The sequence below is a fragment of the Macaca fascicularis genome, chromosome 3 (assembly GCF_037993035.2).
Source record: "Macaca fascicularis isolate 582-1 chromosome 3, T2T-MFA8v1.1".
Classification (NCBI taxonomy): Eukaryota; Metazoa; Chordata; class Mammalia; order Primates; family Cercopithecidae; genus Macaca; species Macaca fascicularis.
In genome coordinates this window covers 86,785,660-86,804,856 of record NC_088377.1, presented here as the reverse complement: position 1 = coordinate 86,804,856, position 19,197 = coordinate 86,785,660, and the positions used below count along the sequence as shown (strand labels likewise).

At 41.5% G+C, this 19,197-nt stretch overlaps 1 protein-coding gene across 20 annotated transcripts in view; it reads left to right on the top strand.

The window, feature by feature from the left end:
• Positions 1 to 19,197, top strand: part of HECW1 (HECT, C2 and WW domain containing E3 ubiquitin protein ligase 1) — a 464,113-nt gene that overhangs the window by 361,798 nt on the left and 83,118 nt on the right. For all 20 annotated transcript variants that reach the window (XM_065542077.1, XM_074035183.1, XM_074035186.1 and 17 more), the window contains 4 exons: positions 78 to 217; positions 2,781 to 2,902; positions 5,289 to 5,474; positions 15,811 to 15,945. In XM_065542077.1, the coding sequence (XP_065398149.1) occupies positions 78 to 217; positions 2,781 to 2,902; positions 5,289 to 5,474; positions 15,811 to 15,945 (583 nt within the window). The remainder of the gene's footprint in view (positions 1 to 77; positions 218 to 2,780; positions 2,903 to 5,288; positions 5,475 to 15,810; positions 15,946 to 19,197) is intronic.

Below are 19,197 nucleotides of genomic sequence, written 5' to 3'. Positions count from 1 at the left end.
AATTATCTGATTCAGAGTATTGGCCCCCAAGGAGCAAACCAAAGTTAACTCCTGTCTTTCCATTTTCTAATGCAAAGGTATCAAAACATTCAGCGAACCATTGCAACAGAGAGGTCGGAAGAAGATTCTGGCAGCCAAAGCTGCGAGCAAGCCCCAGCAGGAGGAGGCGGAGGTGGAGGGAGTGACTCAGAAGCCGAATCTTCCCAGTCCAGCTTAGGTATTGGAGGAGGGGTCCCCACAACCTGTGATGGCTTCCAGGGGCTGTGTGACAGAGGGCTACAAGCCTGTCACCCTGCCTCATGGGGAGCAATGTGCCCCAGGGTGAAGAGAGTGGAAGGCCAGGGTAGAGGATGGTGGCATGCCTGGTGCCCCCAAGGGAAAGCAGACAGAATGAGCTTCCCACCAGGAAACTTAGGAGAAGTGATCACAGTGAAGGAAACACCACCGCCCTGGTGTGGGGATCTGGAGACAGGAAAGTAGATGAATTCCGGGGATGGAGCTGAATTTGCTAGAGTGCTTGTGGAGCAAGGCAACTTTGTCAGTGGCTCAATCATGTAGTGTTAACTAAATGTTTTATTTATTTATTTATAATTTATTGTTAAGTAAATTTATTGTATTTGTTGGTGTCCTAAGGATTTTTTCACTTATAAATAAAACATGCAATAAAAATTCACAGTCTATTTCAAAGGAGCTGTGTGATAACACTAGGAATAATCACTCATTTGCACATAGAATAAAATTCAGTTCCCCCAAGAGAAGAACCTGGGAATGAAGAGGTTTTCCAGCATGCCACAGGAGGGAATTTTTACCCACTACAGTAGGCATTCACCTGGGGCCTGGTTTTCCTGGTCTTCATTTCTTTAAATTGGCCCGAGTGGAACTCCGACAAGGATAATCGAAAGGCATGAGACTAGCTTCCACCTTTTTTTTTTTTAACCTGTAGTGAGATAAGATTATCACAGTGACATCCTAATAATCCACTTTCTTTTTAAATTGGGTAAATGATGGCAGATTTATTTGCCAAAAGAAGGGTTAGAGAACAGTCTGGGCAGGCAGCACTGGGATCCCAATCCTGCCAGGTCTCAGCCGTCTAGGGCAATGCAGAATATTGGACATTTTCATGTGATTTTTAAAAAGGCACATCCACAGTTCCACTACCAATTTTAATTCCCCCCTTTCAATTCATTTTACCAGATATGCTAACTAAACTGACTAGTTTAGGTTTTTCTGTTACTATTATTATTATTATTTATTATTATTGAGGAGAGAGTGTCTCTTTGTCATCCAGGCTGGAATGCATGGTGCAATCATAGCTCACTGGAGCCTCAAACCCCTGGGCTCAAGCAGTCCTCCCAACTCAGCCTCCTGAGTAGTTGGGATCTCAGGCATGCACCACCACGCCTGGCTAATTTTTTCATTTTTTGTAGAGACAGAGTCTTGCTATGTTGCCCAGGCTGGTCTCAAATTCCTGGCCTCAAGCGATCCTCCCGCCTCAGCCTCCCAAAGTGCTAGGATTACAGGCATAAGACACCACACCTGGCCTGTTATTTATTTCTTTGTTCAAACTTCTGAGAGAGACAAGGTACAATAGCCAAGTAACTAGAAACACGAGGAAAAGGCAGCAGAAAGTTTATTTCTGAGTTTCATATTAAATGAGTTGGCATTTGCTGTATTTTAAAAAAAAATCCCACAATTAGTGGCTGAAACTCACAGCCATGCATCTACCCCACAGTTCTACAGGTTGGCAATTTGAGCTGAGCTCAGCTGGGTGGCTCCTCAGAATGCTACTGAGCTCACCTGTCCATCTTGGATCAGCTGTGGAGTCGGCCAAGGGCTGACCTGAGACGGCTGCCACTAGGGTGGCTTGTCCCTGCTCCCATGGCCCTGTGGCCTCTCATCTTGCAGCAGCCTCGCCCAAGCTCATTCTCATGGCCGTGGCAGGGTTACCAGAGAGTGGAGACACACAGGTCTCTTGAAACCCTGATGCAGAACTGATCCGTTGTCACTTCTGACATGTTCTGTTGGTTGAAACAAGGCACAAGGCCAGCCCCAATTCACCAAGGGGAAGAGCAGCAAAGTCTCAATGCAACTGGGTGTGGATACAAGGAGAGGAATTGTGGTCCTTTCCGCAAACAGTCTATCACAGCTATGGTTAGCAATTTGTAAAGGAAATAAGAAAAAATAGCCAGGCATGGTGGTGCATGCCTGTAGTCCCAGCTATTCAGCAGGCTATGTATCTGGGAGGATGGCTTGGGCCCAGGAGTTCAAGGCTGCAGTGAGCTGCGATCGCGCAGCTACACTCCAGCCTGGGTGACAGAGTGAGACCCCATCTCAAGAAAAGCAAAAAGAGAGAGAGGAAGGAAGGAAGGAAGGAGAAGGAGAAGGGGAAGGGGAAAAAAGGGGGAAGGGGAAGGGGAAAGGGAAGGGAAAAGGAAAGGGAAAGTAAGGGGGAGAGAGAGAGAGAGAGAGAGAAAGAAAAGGAAGGAAGGAGAGAAAGAAAGAAAGAGGGAGGGAGGGAAGGAAGGAAGGGAGGAAGGAAGGAAGGGGAAGGAAAAAGAAAATCATTGTGATAAAAGGGAAGAGATGTTGGAGGACTTGAGCCTTACTGAAGTTATGCAGAAACACTGCTAGGAAATGATGATTCTTAACTGACATACATAAAGTAATGACACTTGGCCTAAATCCAACAGTCTGCTGTGTGGGTGAAGGCTTGTGTGCTGCTGCCATCAGAGCGAAATACAGAGGTTGAAATGCCTTTTTCCCAACTTCATTTTTTCCAGATCTAAGGAGAGAAGGGTCACTTTCTCCGGTTAACTCACAAAAAATCACCTTGCTGCTGCAGTCCCCAGCGGTCAAGTTCATCACCAACCCCGAATTCTTCACTGTGCTGCATGCCAATTATGTGAGTGCCCTAAAATGCGGAGGGAGGGGCCTGGCTTGGCAAGACCCAAAACACAGCTTTGTAAAGTCATCTGATAGATCTAAAAGGGTAGAATTTTAACGTAAGCAAGAAAAAACAAAGAAGACAGCTCAGTCCACTCTTTTGACTATCTGTGAGTCTCCCAAAAAGGACAAAGGCTGGATTTGGAAATGCTGTTGCCTCTTTGGGTTTTTGTTAGGCTCAAATGTGTTAATGTCAGTGAAAGTGCTTTGGAAGCAAACTTGTTTTTATTATTATTAAAATTTTAAAGGAGCAAGATTATGAATCGGCCAGATTCCCTTCAACCTAATCATTTTAGAAAATCATTTTCACTGATAAAATTTTAAAGCAGAGTTCTTCTAGGTAAATAACGGGCTTTCTTTTTGATATGGTTTTTTCAAATATCACACTGAAGTTAAATTTGATATGATTTTACATATGTAGTTTTTTCATTGCTTTTTTTGGTATTTTCAAGAAAGCAATGGCATGATATCACTATATTCATTAATTTTTCCATTCAACAAACATTTTTTGCGGTTCAGGCTCAGATCTAGGTGCTGGAGTCACAAAGACAGATTAACGTGACACCTAAACAGTAGGAGATCCCATTTTGTGGAGCAATGATGTGAAAAAGATCAGCCCAGTGTGACAGGACCAGGCCAAACTGAGGGAGGACAGAGTGCTCTGGGGGCGCTAGGGAGCATTCTTGGGGAGGCGGCTGAACTGAGTCCTGAAGGTCGAAAGTGGACAAGAAGAAGTCCAGGCAGAGGGACATCTGTAGAAAGGATGCACCCGTGAGGGGGCCTGGGGGACAAGTCCAAGGTGGTGAGTGTGAGTGACTGGCAGGAGGGAGAGAGGAGGAGGGGCTGGAGACTGGGCAGCAGAACACCTGGTAATTCATGCAAAGGAGCCTGGATCTACTGCAGCAGGTCACAGGAGTCAACAGTAGCACTCGGGCTGCCTGACCAGGGGGGTTGATGATGCATTTTCTCTGGAAGAGTGTCAGGGAGAGAGACTGAGCTGAGGGGGTTAAGACACAGGCTGATTCAACCGCTGAGTGAGAGATGATCTGGCTGTGACCTAAGGAAGGGGTGGGAGCGTGGCAAGGAATGGCTCCATTCAAGGACATTTCTCATGGACTCAGCAGCACTTAGGTCCACCGTGATCATGAGTGGGCGCAAGATGATAACTCAAGAAAGACAGCGTAGTTTCTGCTTTGGTCACCTGGGTGAGGCAGTGACCGCACTAAGCTGGAGCTGGAGTTTGACTGGGTGATGGAGGGCGTGGCTACAGAGGGGGATATCAGTTTTTAGCAGGTTATTTCTGAGAAGCCTGTGGGATGCCCAGTGGCTCGATCCCAAGCAGCTCCCCAGAGGCGTTGTGGGGGCCACAGGGAGAAAGCGCGTGGCACATGGCCATGCCCCACCTCTGGGTGCAGGTGGCCCTGGGCCAGTAGGAGCCACTGGCCCAACCAACCCCCTGTCTACATGTGGTCTGTCCTTTCACGCACGCCCCTGCTGCCACACACACACACACCAGCCCTGTGTACTGTCACATTGTCATTTCTTTCTTCATCTGTTCCCATCCCCCAACCCCCTACACACACACACACACACACACACACACACACACACAAGTTTTTACATAGGATTCAAAGAAATGACAGACCTCTCACGTCCAGCCTTCAATCCCCAGAGGCCCTAAATTAATGCTCCCTGTTTTAGACAGGTAGGAGGACCAAAGGCAGACCTCAATAGTCAGAGAAGGGACCATGGAGGGGAGAGAGGAGTGAGGTTCAGGCAGGTAGAGGGAGACCAAGGAGAGCCAGACGTGACTGAGACAGCGAGAAAACCGTGTGGAGTCGCATAGAGGGGTGGTGGGCCGCGTCCCGTACTGCGCAGCACTCAGGTGGAACAGGTGTCACAGATTGTCCATGTGGGCCAAGGGGGCATGATTCAATGCACATTTACTTTTTTTTTTTTTTTTTTTGAGACAAAGCCTTGCTCTGTTGTCCAGGCTGGAGTGCAACAGCACAATCATGGCTCACTGCAGCCTCTATTCTCGGACTCAGGTGATCCTCCCACCTCAGCCTCCCAAGTAGCTGGGACCACAAGCACGTGCCACCACGCCCCGCTAATTTTTAAAATTTTTTGTAGAGATGGGATCTTGCTATGTTGCACAGGCTGGTCTCGAATTCCTGGGCATTTACTTCTTGAGCAAGAGCTCATTTTCTGAGGCCTCTACCTCACACTCATAATAAACCGCTGTGTCACAATCACACTTAGCAGTGTTAGGGTGCTCACGGTGTGCTCGCTCTGTGTTTTTCCTCATTCCCCACTCCTTACCCCATCGCCCTGACCCGTCTCAGAGTGCCTACCGAGTGTTCACCAGTAGCACCTGCTTAAAGCACATGATTCTGAAAGTCCGACGGGATGCTCGCAATTTTGAACGCTACCAGCACAACCGGGACTTGGTGAATTTCATCAACATGTTCGCAGACACTCGGCTGGAACTGCCCCGGGGCTGGGAGATCAAAACGGACCAGCAGGGAAAGGTGAGTGTGACCCACATGCTGGGTTTTCATCAAACAGGCTCCTTCCCCAAGGTGAAGATTAGCGAGGATGTGAGGAGGAGGGTATAGGGAGGAGTTATGTCTGGGAGATGCGCTGTCGGCTGCCAGCAGGAAAGAGGGTGATGACCATCCACATCTGGGCTTCTCAACCTCAGGGCTACTGTGGGGAGAAGGGGGCCAGGCCAGGGGAATACCCTGTGCCTTATGGGACATTAGCAGCATTCCTATCCCTCAAGCCACTAGATGCCAACTGTTGTGACATTGCTATGTGTTCCCTGGGGGGGCAAAGTCACACCTAATTAAGAACCACTGTCTGCATGATTTTAAATTTAGGTTTGGAACATGGAACCGAATTCTGTCCAGTGAACTTTTGGTTGTTTGCTTCCTTAGACAGCTAACTCTCAGGAGATAAACTCGTTGGTTAAATGCAGTGACACTGTTAGAGGATTTGTTGTGATTTCCCTAATACACCTTAAGTTTTCTGTAAAACAGCCTAACAAGCAGAGTGGGGTGTGCTGGGCCCGTGTGATCTTCCCTGGCTTCCAGTTTGCTTCTGTGTGACCTTAACCCAAACCGGGCCTTTCTGGCCATGCTTTAGAAGACCAGCTGAGTCTGAAAACAAGAAGGTTTCTTCCTAATCTTCATCAGCCATCTCAATGTATTCAAAGGACAGGCCAAGTAATTTACTAGAACTGAACCTGTGTAACCTTCTATGAACTTTACCAGAGAGAATCCCTCCCTCTTTCTGGTCCAAGGAACCAGAAGCTTTGCCTGCAGTCATGTCTGTGACGTGTCCTTTCCTCTGTGAATGTGATCCTGCAAAGCTGTGTTCCTCAAAGGGAGCTGATTTGGCATCAATGTCCCCTCGAAGCCTTGCGTCTCTCTCCTACAAACCCCTTAGCATGCCTCAGAACCTGGACTCTCTGGAGTGTGTGGGGAAAGAATGGGGGACTCATTACAAGTCCATTCATAAAATGAATCTCTAGGACCAGCTCCTCTGTAACCAGGGATGAATTAGGGGAGGGGAAAGAGCATGCCTTGTATAGTAGAAAAGCCACTGTAGCCAGCATCTGCTCCCTGGGATCTTCTCGTTGACTGGACGTGGCCTCTGTTGGGAGAGGGACAATGATTTGTATGTGGGGACTTGGTGATACGCATTAGGGTGGGAAAATGAAACCTGAGCCAGAACAGAAAGTAGAGGAGCGGCTTATCAGAGCTGGGTTTCGGGTAGCCACGTTTACATTTATTGCTTAACCAGGACGCCAAGACAACACCACCATGTTCATCATGCAAACAGCACACACCAATGTGAACAGCTTGCTGAGTCTTGGATTTCCATGACTGCAGTTTTTGTACCAGGATAAGGATGTCAGGGAGCCCAGTGGAATGACAAGGAGGCTTCCCAATGCAATAAGCCCTGGTTCTCCATGGTACACATGCAGATAATGTGACATCCTCTGGTCGTCACACCAGCAGGGAAGCACAGAGGCTGAGATGCACTCTGAGAGTTTTGTTCCATTTGGGAATGCATATGAGGGAATTTCTGGCAAGAGCTCTTCCCCCTAATTCTCTTTAGCAAGAAGATATCATACATGAGAGAGAAAAATTCTGAATTTGAAATGAGAAGACTTTCAGTTATGACACCAACTAGCTGTGTGCCTACACACACATGCACACACACACACAAATGGTCTCACCTATTTCTTATTAATTGAACACACACACACACATACACACACTCATAGTGACAGAATGTCTAAGAGGCATACCATGTAGTGAATTGCTGGGGAAAGTTGCCTTAGACTTGCAATGTATTACCACAGTCCATAGGGTGGTCAGAAAGGAACAAAGGAGGATAGTGGGAAAAATACATGGACCGGTCCATCTCCGTCTAAATACATGACCCTGTGCAAGTCACTCCACCTTTCTGAGCCTTAAAATAGAAACAATAATGCCTACATTGCCTTCATGATTTTACAACCAGATAAATAATAAGTTCATGAAGGAATGATTGATAATATCATGACAGATTAGTAGTATCTGCCATTCTTTCTCTTAATGTCCCCCAAAATAATCCAAGATCAAGATCGTTAAGTGGGGGAAATAAAAGAATATCTCATTGCCAAAGCCCATTGATGAGGGGAATAGATTGAGAAAAACATATTAGGACTGTGTCTCACAGGTTTCACCCTTGGAAAGGATATGCTGCACAGCAGGCTGAGAGTTAGGAACACAACTCCCTGAACAATGGGGTGGCCATAGCTCACTATGCAAAAGCCACCTTCATAGCTGTCCAGAGCAGGTCCTTGCCCCTCACCCTGGACAATCTGCTTCTTGCTTTATCTACAAATTCAAACATGGCAACATTTGCTTTTCTTATCCACCTTGATAGGAAGTAGAAGGGCTGGGCAGAGCTGTTTGGTGTCTTTGAATGCATGGTCATCTCTACAAAGGGGACAGAGGCAAGGAGCTCAGAGCTCTGCTGCTTCAGGAGGACTGGAGCAAAGAACACACTGGCATCTGACTCATCTGCCATCTTCAGATTCTGAGAAAGGAGGACAGAGCCTTCTGCCCAATTTAATAGAGATTGCATGTGTGCCTTATGCCTCATTCCAAGTCTGAGCTGAGGGAGGCAGTCACCATCAGAGAGGTAGGGCGGTGGGCCCCATGGGTCCTATCTTGTAGCAGACATGAGGCCAAGGCAGCTTCTGCTAAGGAATGAATAAATAAAATGAGAAGGGGCCTAGGAAGAGACACTAGTGCAAGAAGCAAACAGAATCTTGGTCTGACAAAAAGCATGTCTCTTTTTTCAGAAAGCATATTCTTTCTCAGAAAGTATAATTTTCTTTGGAAAATAGAACTGTTTAAAAGACATCTATTCATCATCCATGAAATGGCACAGGAGCACATGACTTCTGTTATTAACCAAGAGGAAAAAGCCACAAACAGAAAACAAGCTGGGAGGAAACAGACATAGGTAGTCTGAAAATAGCTGTTTTAAGATTGCAGGGAAAAGCAAAAGGTAATAATAATAGCATAATGATAAAACAGAGCAGCACTGATGCTGTGTGAAATGTCATCACCGATATGGCGTATGAACATGGAAACAGCCCCTGAAGCAGAAGGAAGGGACCAGATTTCCATCAGTGGAGGAGACGGTTAAAAAAAAAAAAAGCAAAAACTGAAAAATGAAAAAACTTATCTTCTCTATGCTTATCCTAACCATTCAAGTTAATGCCACAACCTTCCCTGACCCCTAGACCATGTGCTCCCCCATGTCACTTACACATTTATTAGGTTTATTGCTTATTGTCTGTTTCTTGTGGCAGGATTTTAAGCTTTTTGAGAATAGAAATCTTTGTTTTGCTCACTGATAAAACATCAAGAGCCAAGAATAATGCCTAGTATATAGTTGGCACTCAATAAATCTCTGTTGCACCAATGACTTATAGAGTTACCTGAGGGAAGAAACCAGAATACTAGGTACAGCAGGAATAATTAAATATTAATGTTAATTATATTAAATAAATATTAAATATTAAAATTAAAACGTTGCTGATTTAAAATTATTTAGGTGAGCAGATTAATTGGGCTCACTGAATTACAGTAAAGGTAATTAAAATACATTAGAGATCTACACATGTTCCGGAATGTCTTTAAATAGAAATTCTTTAAAAATCTTATCAACATGCAGCCATGATAATATAAAAGTTACCTACAAAAGAATAAAAATCAGACAAGCTTCAAATTTCCCATCCTAAAAATGAAACTAGAGAAATCCACAGAGCAATGACTCCAAGATATTGATGAGAAAAGATTGTAGCCCAGTAGTCCTAAATACAGACAATGATTGTCATTCATGGGTGAAAACAGAAAAACAACCTCATGTGCAAAAGCAGAGCTTACCCTACTCTTTTACCCATCCTGATTGTTACGGTTTGATAGTTTGGATATGATTTGTTTGACCCCTTAAATCTCACACTGGAATTTAATCCCCACTGTGGCAGTGTTGGAGGTGGGGCCTAGTGGAAGGTGTTTGGGTCACAGGGGCAGATCCCTCAGGAAGGACTGGTGCCATCCTTGCAGCAATGAGTGAGTTCTTGCTTATTAGTTCCCTCTAGAGCTGGTTGTTAAAAACAGCCTGGCACCCATTCCCTACCCGTACACTCTCTGGCTTCCTCTCTTACCATGGGATCTCTGCACATGCTCCCCTTCACCCTCCATCGTGAGTGGAAGGAAGCAGCCTGGGGCTTTCACCAGACGCCCAGTCTTCCAATCAGCAGGATCATGAGCCAAATAAACCTTCTTTCTTTAGAAATTTCCTGGTCTCAGGTATTCCTGTATAGCAACACAAACACACTAAGACACTGATGAAACACCAAAAGCCATTCTCCAGATGGATCACTAACAAATCAAAGCACGACATTAATAGTGAAAAAATGATGGTATATAAAGGACTAGTGGTGAGTATTTAAATCAATCAAATACATAAATATAAATAAAAGTCATTGTTGTTAAAATGCTTTAAAACATATTGGAAAAGTCTAAATAAAATGTGTGAAAAGCTGTATAATACAAATGGAATAGTTGTATAGTAACAGTCTGGATCGATGTCACCAGACTGGAATTAAAAAAAAAAAAGTAAGGAAGTGAGAAGAGGGAAGATGAGCAGGGGAAGGAAGGTTATGCTGAGTTACTAGTTGGGCTCAAGGGGAATAAAACTGGATCGTTTAAAAAACAAAGGCTCAATATAGTAATTTGACAAGCTTAAAAGGCACCTCTTTGTACCATTTAAAATAGAATTTTTCTCTTCCAAATTCCTTCAAAAGATAAAATCAAACAAAATAGAGTTTGTATGACAAAACACAAAAAACTGCAAAGAAAATGGAAACAATAAAAGTTAAGATAACAAGTAAGTAAGTAAAGTAAAAAAGTAAGTAAAGCCAAGCATAACAGTTATGGCAACAGGTGGAAACATGATAAACTTATGTACCAAAAGGAAAACACTTTCAGCTTTGGTAACAAACAGATCCAGTTTACAAAAAGACATACCTAAGAGGTGATTTAGAAAGTTTAGAAATAAAAGAATAAATATTAATGTAGTATGAAGACAGTAACAGAAAAACCAGTGGTGCAGTATTCATACAATACAAAGGAGAGTTTCAACCATAATCCTTAAATGGGGGTCAAAGAAATATTTAATATTAATCAATGGCACAATTAAGATAAAGATATAATAATCATGTACCTTATGAGCCAAATAATAACATATTATATTAAATAAAGAAAAATCAAGGAGAAATGAAAGGAGATGAAAGAAATACAGTTGTAGTAGGAAAATGTGTTTTACATCCATCAGTTTGACAGATTAAATAGACAAAATAATTTGAGATTTAAACAATATAACTTTATGTGAATGAAACATATTGATTCTTTTATTAGAAATAAAGTTTACATGAATGAACAAACAAAATGTGGTATATATCTGCAATGAAATGTTTGTCCTTACAAAGAAATGAAATTCAGACACACGCTACAACATGAATGAACCTTGAAGACATTATGCTGAGTAAAATAAGCAAGACACAAAAGGATAAGAGTTATATGATTCCACTCATATGAGGAACCTAAAATAGTCAAACTTACAGAGATAGAAAGTAAACCAGAGGTTACCAGGGGCTTGAAGGAGTAGAAAATGAGGAGTTATTATTTCGTGGATACAGTGTTTCAATTTGGGAAGGTGAGAAAGTGCTGGGGAAGGAGAGTGCCTATGGTTGCACAATCGTGAGAATTTATTATACTTAATGCCACTGAACTGTACACTTAAAAATGATTATCGTTTTACATATATTTTGCCACAACAACAAAAAAGAAAAAGGGCCCCCCGAAATAGAGTTGACAACTTCTTTTCATGATTATTTTTGTAAGTGGTGATATTCTACACTCCAAAGAAAACAAAAAAGCAGAATATAATCAGGTCACATCCTATGGTCATAAAGCAATAAAACTGAATTGTAGGTAAATTTAAGCACAATCATAAAAACAAAATCCTTGCCAGCTGGAAAGTAAAAGCAATGTTCTAGATGACTCTTGGATTTAAAATAAAATAAATACTTAGAAACCATTGAGAAATGTTGAAAATACATGTGAATAATAATAAAATATAGAAAGGATATACTCAAAGACTTAGTAGCATTAGAGAATTTCAGTTGATTGCTTTAGGAAATGTTTTTAAAAATTACTTGATAAAAATTACTTATTTATTTATTTATTTAGTGAGACTGGGTCTCGCTCTGTCACCTAGGCTGAAGTGCAGTGGCATGATCACAGCTCACTGCAGCCTCAACTTCCTGTGCTCCAGCAATCTTCCCACCTCAGTCTCCCAAGTAGCTGGGACCACAGATGCACACCACTACGCCTAGCTTTTTTTGGTATATTTTTTGTATTTTTTTGGTAGAGACAGGTTTTTGCCATGTTGCCCAGGCTAGTCTCAAGCTTCCAAGCTCAAGAGATCCACCTGCTTTGGCCTCCCAAAGTGCTGGGATTACAGGTGTGATGAATACACATTCATATTTTAAAAACAAATACCCTTGGTCAACTAAGAATGTAAATATGTTTTCGTGACCTAATAAAGCCTCCTTTAAAACAATGGACATCTTATTGTACAATTGGGCCTAGTAGTTTTCCCTTAAAAATCAAGAATAAGAAAAGATTTCAACCACCACTTATTTAACGTTGTTCTAGAAATACTCACCAATATTACAAAACAGGAGGTAAAAATGAAAGAGTCCTCCTAAAGAAGGAGACAAAATTAACATGATTTGCAATTAAAAATCAAAGAGGATATACTTAAAAGAGTCATTTATTTGATGGAAGCATTTAATGTGATGAGCAGACAAAAAGTAAATACACAAATAATAACTTTCCTGAGTACCAGCAATGAAGGGTTATAAATGCACTCAGAATAGCAACAGACAATATTAAATACCTATAAATCATCTTAACCAGAAAGATGTGTCTTTCAGTAAAACAACTACAAAACTGTACTATGAAGAAAATTCTTTAATAGACATGTTCAGAAATGGGAAATGGTTACACAAACTCTCACAAGGAATGAATTCTCTCCAAAATCATTTGCAGTCTCAAAGTGATTCTAAACAAAATCCTGATAGAACTATTTTTGGAACTTAATAAAATTCATATTAGTTCCTCTGGAAAAATGAAAGCAAACAGACAAGAATATGTAAGAAAATCTTGGAAAAGAAAGAGGAAACTTGCCCTACAGACGTTAACAATTGGAATAGTGCGGTACCAGTGAAAAGCCTCAGACCATTGGAACAAATAAAATATCCTGAAACAGACAGTAGTATTTATAAGAAATGTATTTATAATAAAACAATAGGAAATGAATGATTTGGAAAAATGAGCTCTCTGATAAAAAATATCAAACTATAACTTAATATTATACCAAAATAAGTTTCAGAAAGGTGAAAGATTTAGTGTTAACGATTAACTCACCTAAAGCTAGAAAAATATACTTAAACACTTAACTGAGCCCTGGAGAGAAATGATTGAGAGATTTGAATATATAGGAATATTAAAAATTCAGTGTATTAGAAAATAAAGCAAACAAAAATCAAAAGCAAATTTGAAAGCAGATGTATAACTTAGCACATGGATAATAAATAAGAAAACTTTAACATCCCAACAACAATAACAAAAAAGGGAACAGACATCACAGGCAATACACTAAGGAAGGAATTGACTAATTAGCCTATAAGAAAATGTTTTTCTTTTGTAAATTCCCTGGGAAATTGTAATTCATCATTATTTACCATGTAACGTTTCTAAGAGTTCTTTCAAAATTAGTATTTGTGAGAGAATTATAAAGAGGAAGATTCATGAACTAATGATAACATGATAAATCTGAACAACTGTTGTGAAGATAGTTTATTGGTATGGATCAATAATCATAAATATTTTTCTAACTTTAACCAAGTAATTAATTCAACTTTTAGAAATGCATACCAAAGAATTGCCACAGATACACAAATATAAGGAACCTATTTAATTTAATTTATAAACATCTCAGCATGTATTTGAATAATGAAAAGTCTATTTTTAATATTTATTAGTTTAGCTTACACTTGTGTGTTTAAAGTGCATGTTGATGCATTTTGTTTTTTCCCATTCCCAGTTAAGTCTCCTTCCAGTTCCTTGTATTTTTTACATCACTAGTGTCATTTTTTGAGTCCTCTACCAATTTTTCAAGGGTATATCATCTTCAGTTCCAATTGAACATACAGCCCTTTTTGAATCTGTGTGGGTTGCTGTCTTGGGGAATTTTACTGCAAGTCACAAATATTGATTCTCATGATATTAGAAGTGTTGTTATTTACCTTTTTCCTGGGGGGTATATTTTTGTCTCAATAAACCACTTCCTGTATGAGTTTTTATAAAGCTCTTTAAACTTCTTGTTTACAATGACATCCAGTAGTTGAAATTATAAGCTTACACCTTCCAAGAATAATTTCTAAATCTGTATAAAATTTATTTAACTACTTTTGTCAGGTTAACCTAAAAATATCTAAAACTAGCATTGATTGAGGTCGTTTAAAGCTGATATGACTTCACCAAATGTTACTGTTCATTGAAAAGAGAGTAATTAAAAAGTTGTCTTATGGTACAAAGGGTTTGTTGGAAAAAAAAAAAAAAAAGGTAATAATTTTCTTTTTTATGAGAGATAAATTTAAAGAACAATGTTGCTGTATATTGGAATATATACAGTAATCAGACATGGCACAAGGATTTATATTCAAGAGTGTTTGGCCAGGCGCGGTGGCTCATGCCTGTAACCCCAGCACTTTGGGGAGGACGAGGCAGGCAGATCACCTGAGGTCAGGAGTTTGAGACCAGCCTGACCAACATGGAGAAACCTCGTCTCTACTAAAAATACAAAATTAGCTGGGCATGGTGGTGTGCGCCTGTAATCCCAGCTACTTGAGAGGCTGAGGCAGGAGAATCACTTGAACCCAGGAGGCAGAGGTTGCAGTGAGCTGAGATCGTGCCACTGCACTCCAGCCTGGGTGACAGGCAACAAGAGTGAAACTCTGTCTCAAAAAAAAAAAAAAAGTGTTCATTGAAGCATTATTTTAAAATAGTAAAAAACTCAAATGTCTGACAATTAAGAGTACTAAAATTAATTGTTATACTTCCATCAAACTTAATATCATGTAGTCATTAAAATTCTCTGTTAAAAGAATACTTAATAATTTAGGGAAATATTTACAAAATAGTAAGTGAAAAAATGTGGAGAAAATATGTATATATTTGTATGTACGGAAAAGAAAAAACTGAGGAGAAAAAAATCAAAATATTTTGGTGATTATCTTTAGACTCTGATATTTGGGGTGATTTTTATTATCTTCTTTCTACTTTTTTATCTTTTTAAAGTTTTTTCTCAGTGAAAATATACACATTCTGTAATTTAAAAAAACATTTATCTTAAATGTAAATAAAATACTCTACAAATTAATTACTAGTGTTATCTTAACCCAGTAAAGAATCTATTGCTGTCATTTGCCATGTTGAATAAAGTATTATAGTCACTACTTAGAAACTCCATGAACCATGTAGAGTGCTTATCTATGACTGATACTGCTTCATTCAGCTACTGAGCAAACAGGCACAGTGTCCTGTTCCCCATCTAGATCAGTGGTCTCCAACCTTTTTGACACCAGGGACCAGTTTTGTGGAAGACAATTTTTCCATGGATGGCAGGGTAGGGGATAGTTTTAGGAAGACTCAAGCATGTTACATTTATTATCACTTTATTTGTATTATTATTACATAATAATATATAATGAAATAATCCTATAGCTCACCGTAATGTACAATCAGTGGGAGCCCTGAGCTGGTTTTTCTGTGATTAGATGCTGCCATCTGGGGGTAATGAGAGATAGTGACAGATCATCAGGCATTAGATTCTCATAAGGAGTGTGCAACCTAGATCCCACACATGCGCAGTTCACAATGGGGTTTGCGCTCCTATGAGAATCTAGTGGCACTGCTGATCTGACAGGAGGTGGAGCTCAGGTAGTAATAATGCTCACTCGCCCGTGGCTCACCTCCTGCTTGCAGCCTCCTTTAGCCTGAACTAGATAGATGAGTTTTGAGTAGATTAAAAAAGGAAGTAGGGTGTAGGGGAGGCTGGGCAGAAATAAACCTGAGGCTTGGGCCCTGTAGCACTCCTGTATATTACTGACTCCATTTTGGCCTTTTCTCACACATGGTGCTTTTTTCACTGGTCTGTTTACAGTCTTTTTTCGTGGACCACAACAGTCGAGCTACCACTTTCATTGACCCCCGAATCCCTCTTCAGAACGGTCGTCTTCCCAATCATCTAACCCACCGACAGCACCTCCAGAGACTCCGAAGTTACAGCGCTGGAGAGGTAACCCTCCCTACACCCCACCCTACTGTTCACCGGTCACAGTCTCTGCCTCTTCCATGGGGACAGAACAATTCTTTAGTGGTTAGGATCTAGGGTTGCCTGCGCTGGAAGAGACTAAGCCATATGCGCCCTGCTCTGTAGAAGAATAATGACTGGGATGCCCTCTTAACACCCCAGACCTTCACCCTGTCTCTACTAAAAAAAATACAAAAAATTAGCCGAGCGTGGTAGCAGGCACCTGTAGTCCCAGCTACTCGGTAAAAGGTAACTGTCTTCAGTTACCTTTTCTGCCTTGCCTTTTGTCCCACACAATCACCACTACTAAAAACCTGTCTAGTTGAAAGGAAAATGAAAATGCAATGTCGGGAGATCCCTACACTTATAGCTGGAGCTGTGCCTCCTGAGGCCTGTCACGTGTGAATACATGGAACTGCTATGTTATGTCTGACTAACTTTAAACTTCTACCTCTCCATAACATCCTAGAAAATACTTCAATAATGTATCCATGGACTAGAAACTAGGGGAAATTAACCAGGCCACAGGAAGTGGTGCTCTATTCCTACTCTATTCCCACTCTACCATGTACTCTTTCCTTGGCAGCACTTTGTGGCTACCGTGAAGGGCTAAGCATCACTTCATTGCTTTTCTGAATTAGTATCTATATTCCATACTCTTCCTGTCCTTCTTTCTTGAGCCAAAACTCAAAACATAGCTCTTTGTTTGCTCCTGATCACTTCCTGACAATATCATGAGCAAATGTCTTTTTAGGTCCTAACTGACATTTCCCAAGTATCTGTGCCTTCTTTTTGTGGAAACCACCAGGATCTCAAGAGATGTGGCCTCTGAAAACTACTTCCCACAAAACAGCTTTTAGAATTGGATTATAATAAGGTTAAAAAATGAAAAACATGGTGTAGGAAGGAAAGGAATATATGTGTATGTAGGTGAGGGAGTTTGTGTGTGTGTGTGTGGGTGTATGCATGTGTGCGTGGGTGTATGCATGTGTGCGTGTGTGTATGCATATGTGTGTGTGTGTGTGTATATATATATGGAGAGAGAGAGAGAGAGAGATACTTATATCCCACAGTGAGTCATTCCAGGGAGAGCCAGGGAGTTTGTCTCCAGAGAAACTGGGAAGATAACAGTTCACCCTGCAGCCACCTCCTCCAGATAGCAAACATAAGTCTCAAGGGAAGAGCCTATTGTTGATGTATTGGCACCAGTTATTTACCACTGTTTCAGGAGTCCTCTGCATACTCTGAGAAACGTAACTGTTTCCAACCAGTGGCATTCATGGCTTAATGCCAGTGTGATAAAATGAATTTTTTTTCATGGAGCCGTCTTAAGTATCATTGTTTCAGGAGACTGCTGAAAGCATGCTAAATCTTTCTTTCTTCATATATATAAGGTATATGTGACCAGGCAGAGAGGAAGTACTACACATCCCTGAGCATTACATGGGTGTCAGGATTTGCTAGATGCGGATGTGTTCACAGACTACAGAAAGCAATGCCCCAGCTTCCCAGTTCAACATGCATAGTCTCTCTCCCTGGTGGCATTCCTGTAACACTCCACAAACTACAAGGTGGATTGTCTTGAGATTATAGGGAATAAATTCAAAATTCTTCATGAACTTGAATATACCATTTAAATTTACTTAAAACGTTCAAGCTCTTTAATCTCATTAAGAGAATTTCAGTATCCACATAGGGTAACTACATGTGATAAAGTAGCTGAGTACTGCAGACAGATTCACTGCCAATAAAACAAAAACTTCAGTTGTGCAAGATGAGTTCCCTAAAATACAGATCTCTTACAATGACAAGAAAATAATCTGAAATGTAAATATTTAAAACCTTTCTAACTGAAATAACAAGACTGAAACCATGGACACCACTTGCATTACCTGTTTTAAAACATGTGTTTGATGGGATTGAATAGCCCAAATAGAGTGAATTTAATATCATTTAAATCATTAATATCATTTGCCATAACATGTATGGCAAAGTGCCATCTGTATCAGTTAAGATCTAGCCGGGGCCGGGCACGGTGGCTCACACCTGTAATCCCAGCACTTTGGGAGGCCAAGGTGGGCAGATCACGAGGTCAGGAGATCCAGATCATCCTGGCTAACACGGTGAAACCCCGTCTCTACTAAAAAAAATACAAAAAATTAGCTGGGCGTGATGGCGGGCGCCTGTAGTCCCAGCTACTCGGGAGGCTGAGGCAGGAGAATGGCGTGAACCCGGGAGGTGGAGCTTGCAGTGAGCTGAGAGAGTGCCACTGCACTCCAGCCTAGGCAACAGAGCGAGACTCCATCTCAAAAAAAAAAAAAAGAACTAGCTGGAGGACTCTAACACATACGATGAAAGGGCGTTGCTGTGCAATAGCCATCTGTCTGCTTCCTAATGCATCCACCCTGACTGTTCGTCACATTTCCAAACCTCATCCATCCCTGTGCCCACCCTCTCTCTTCTGGTAGCTTTTGACTGACACAAGGGGACACTAAGAAAAGCAACAGAGAGAGAAGCCAAGAGGCAGAGGGTATCTGATCCAGAGGCAGTGCACCAGAGAAAACAAAGACTCGGCCTCTAAGAAAATAAATATGTGGTTCCTCCCACTGCAAGAGCCCTCAGCCTAGGGACAAGGAGACAGAGGGACTCTGGTATCAAAATAGAGGGGAGTGGGTGGTAGGAAATGTTGACTGCATTTGCTGTGATGTGATTTTGCTCAGTGAAAATTGATTCCATGCTTGGCTTGCTATGAGCACTGTGGAATGCAAAGTATGAGACAATCCCTGCCTTGGAGAAGTTTGTATTCCATTTTTGAAGCCAGGCCAAAAATACATACAGAGTTAAATAACAAGAGAAATCAGAATATGGTTGAGTGGCAAGAGAGATGTTAGGATAAGTGCCACAAAAGTTCAAAAGAAACCAAAGAAAAGTATCTTTTAAAATAAGGCACCTGGCATGCCTGTAATGCAAACACTTTGGGAAGCTGAGATGGGAGGATCGCTTGAGCCTAGGAGTTTGTGACCAGCCTGGGCAGCATGGCAAGACCCTTTCTCTACAAAAAATTTAAAAATTAGTCGGGTGTGGTGGCTTGTGCCTGTGGTCCCACCTACTTGGGAGGCTGAAGTGAGAGGATGGCTTGAGCCTGGGAGGTAGAGGCTGAAGCAAAATGTGTTCACACCACTGCACTCCAGCCTGGGCAACAGTGCAAGACTCTGTCTCAACAAAACAAAACAAATA